The 2,880-nt window shown below is 40.6% G+C and overlaps 1 protein-coding gene across 1 annotated transcript; it reads left to right on the forward strand.

The window, feature by feature from the left end:
- Positions 1-691: 691 nt before the first annotated feature.
- Positions 692-791, forward strand: LOC103775894 (carbohydrate sulfotransferase 9-like; the record flags this gene model as incomplete). The annotated part of the gene is made up of 1 exon (XM_008943368.1): positions 692-791. A coding segment is annotated over exon 1 (100 nt), but the record flags the coding sequence as incomplete, so codon positions are not given.
- Between the last annotated feature and the right edge of the window lie 2,089 nt (positions 792-2,880).

The raw sequence follows: 2,880 nt of genomic DNA on the forward strand, positions 1-2,880 counted from the left end.
TTCTTTTATTATACACAGGCTATTCTACATTCTGTTGTTATAAACTGAATTTTATGGCCCCTTTGTGGCAGGTACAGGGGATCAGGTGAGTGATTTCCTTTTTCTGGGCCCTCTGCAGTGCAAAAACCTAATAGTTTTTTGTAAGGTTTTACATTTCGTCTCATTTTTATTGAACTTAGTGGCCAGAATTTGATCCTTGCCAGGTACAAAGTAGCTGAGTAAAACCATCAAGTCACACAGGCCTTCAGCTGCTGCTGTAGCTTCTCAGTTGTGCTGGTTAGTGGGCAATGGTTTACTGGTGTGACAGGCAGGCATCTCATTTGGGGCTTTACCTCCCTCTGTTATAGCAGTGGGTGATGTTTGGCAGGGTGGAGGTGCAATGGTCTCTGCAGCCACCTTGAGAAACAATTCTCCTTGGAACTCATCCAGGTACAGAAAGATTGTTGAGAGCATGAACAGAAATCTAAGCACTGAAAGTAGTGGCTTGTAAGAGCTCCACCTTGGATATAGGATGCTGTTTACACAGCCTCTGGTGATGAATAAAAATGTAACATGAGAACTAGCTCCATCTCTTGTTTTTTTCCAGGTTGGTGTCTCAGGGGAAGATACTGAAGAAGATGCAGGCTGAGAACTTCAGAGAAGTGAGCCATGAGTTCTTCTGAAAGCTGAACAGCAGCCCCCTGGTAGGGTCATGAACCTAAGACAAGTCTTTGTGTCTGTGCTGATGTTTGGAGTAGCTGGTCTGCTCCTCTTCATGTATCTCCACGCTTGGATGGAAGAACAGCATACAGGTACAGCAGGTTTTCTGTCTCTCTTGTCTTTGTTTTTCCCCTTGTTTGTCAGTAGAGTGGTATTGAAAACAGACTTAATTGCTACACTTCGTATAAGGATTAAGAAATTTCTCTAGTCACATAAAAATCTGCCCCCAGCTACCTAATTGTATTGTATCAGCTTCATTTGCAAAAGCATGTTGTGCATGCTTAGAAATTGTCCAGCTTAGAAGTAATTCTGTGTGCTGATTTGCTGTGGGTTTTGTACATTTAATTTTGTGTGGCAAAGCAATTTGGGGAGAATTAGTTACATTTTCTAGACAGAAGTAGGCTTCTAAATAACAATGTTCATGTGGAATCATGCTGTTTGTTTGAGATGGAGTTAGGTGCTGGACTTAAAAGCCTGTTTCAGTTAGAGCATCAGAATCCTACTTCAACTTTGTGTAAATGTGTAGTAGCATTGGCTGAGGATTACAACTCTGAGTTGAATTTCCATTGTTTCACACTCAATGTACTTCAGTTTGAACCACAGGTTGATCTAGATTCCTTTTGGAATGAAACTAAACCAGACTCTTGGTTCACAGGAGCAGTCTAGAGTTACTGAGTTAGTTCAGAGTAGATGTCAGCAAGGTTCTGTTGTGCCACATTACTTGATGACACAACCTTAATTTTAGTTGTATTCTTGGTTTGTTTGGGGATTTTTTGTTGTTAATGGGGGGGAAAAAAAAAAAAACCAATGTGGAATGTTCCCAATTTAAGAAGCCCTGACTTTTATGTCCTTCTGTCTCTCTTGCTCAGCTTCCATTTCCTCTGTAAAACTTTTCCTTGGTAGTATGCTGATGCCATTGTGAAGAAATACATCTGCAAAACCACATTTTTAGTTGTCTGCTTGGTTTGTTTGAGGATTTTTTGTTGTTTGCTTGTTTGTTTGTTTTTTCCCCCCCATTAACAATGTGGAATGTTCCCAATTTAAGAAGCCCTGACTTTTATGTCCTTTTGTCTCTCTTGCTCAGCTTCCATTTCCTCTGTAAAACTTTTCCTTGGTAGTATGCTGATGCCATTGTGAAGAAATACATCTGCAAAACCACATTAATCTTCTGGTTTTATTGATCTGTGCTTTTATTCCATATGAGCTGCTAGGCTCTGAGGTGGCTTAGAGAGCAGTGGTGAGGGGGTCATCTACTGCATCATTGGCAATTTTTGGCCAATGACCTTTATGGTTTGGTTTCTTTTTCAGCTAAATGTGATGTTCACAACACTAATTTTGATTTTTTTTAAATGCTTCTGGGCTGGTCCATGGTATTGACAAGCTTGTATTAGCAAAATGGTGACAAGAAGTAGTTCAGAAAGGTTCCCTTGCAATCAGCTGTTGACAGAAGGGTGCTGGCAGAAACAGAGCACAGGGTGGGAGGAACCTTCCTTGAACACCTCTGCTGTTGTCAGGAATGTTAAGGGTAGATAGCCTTGCTTCCAAGGTAGTTCAGGAATGTAGGTGATGATTGCAGATTATTGATTTATTTACTTGCTGACATTCTTCACATTCCCTGCATCTTTTCCTGTGTTGTAATTAACCTTTCTTTGCTTGCAGTGTTCCCTGGTGCTATTTCTCACTGGTTTTACCATGCCTTTCTTTTGTCAATATCTCCCTACTGTTAAAAAGAAACAGGGAAAACAGAATAAAGGGCAAATTAGAACACATTGTGCTCTTTTGGGCAACCAGCTTCTTTCTTTGGGGTTTTCTTTGATGTATTGCCATAATCTTCTTCAGGAGAGAGGCTTCTCCTGTACACCTCAGTCATTTCCATGTGAAAACCTTTCTGTAATAAAATGGAAGCTATCAGAGAATAACAGAGAGGTTAGTGAGCAGTTCTGAGTGCCCTTTCATCTCACCAGACTGCTGTTGTAGCAGCACTTCAGCAAGACCCAAAAAAAATGGATTTTGGCATTCTTTACAGTTGCTAGGTCATGCATGTTGGGAAGAGCATGGAGAAAATTCTTTGATGTCTGCTCTTGCCTCTTCCAATTTAAGATGTAGAGCCATTCTTTTTTTGTTTCAAACACCTGTAGTTCCTCTAAACCTTCTGCAGCTCCATTCTCTAATGTTCTCCCT

This window comes from Merops nubicus, unplaced genomic scaffold (genome assembly GCF_000691845.1).
Source record: "Merops nubicus isolate BGI_N331 unplaced genomic scaffold, ASM69184v1 scaffold7017, whole genome shotgun sequence".
Lineage (NCBI taxonomy): Eukaryota > Metazoa > Chordata > Aves > Coraciiformes > Meropidae > Merops > Merops nubicus.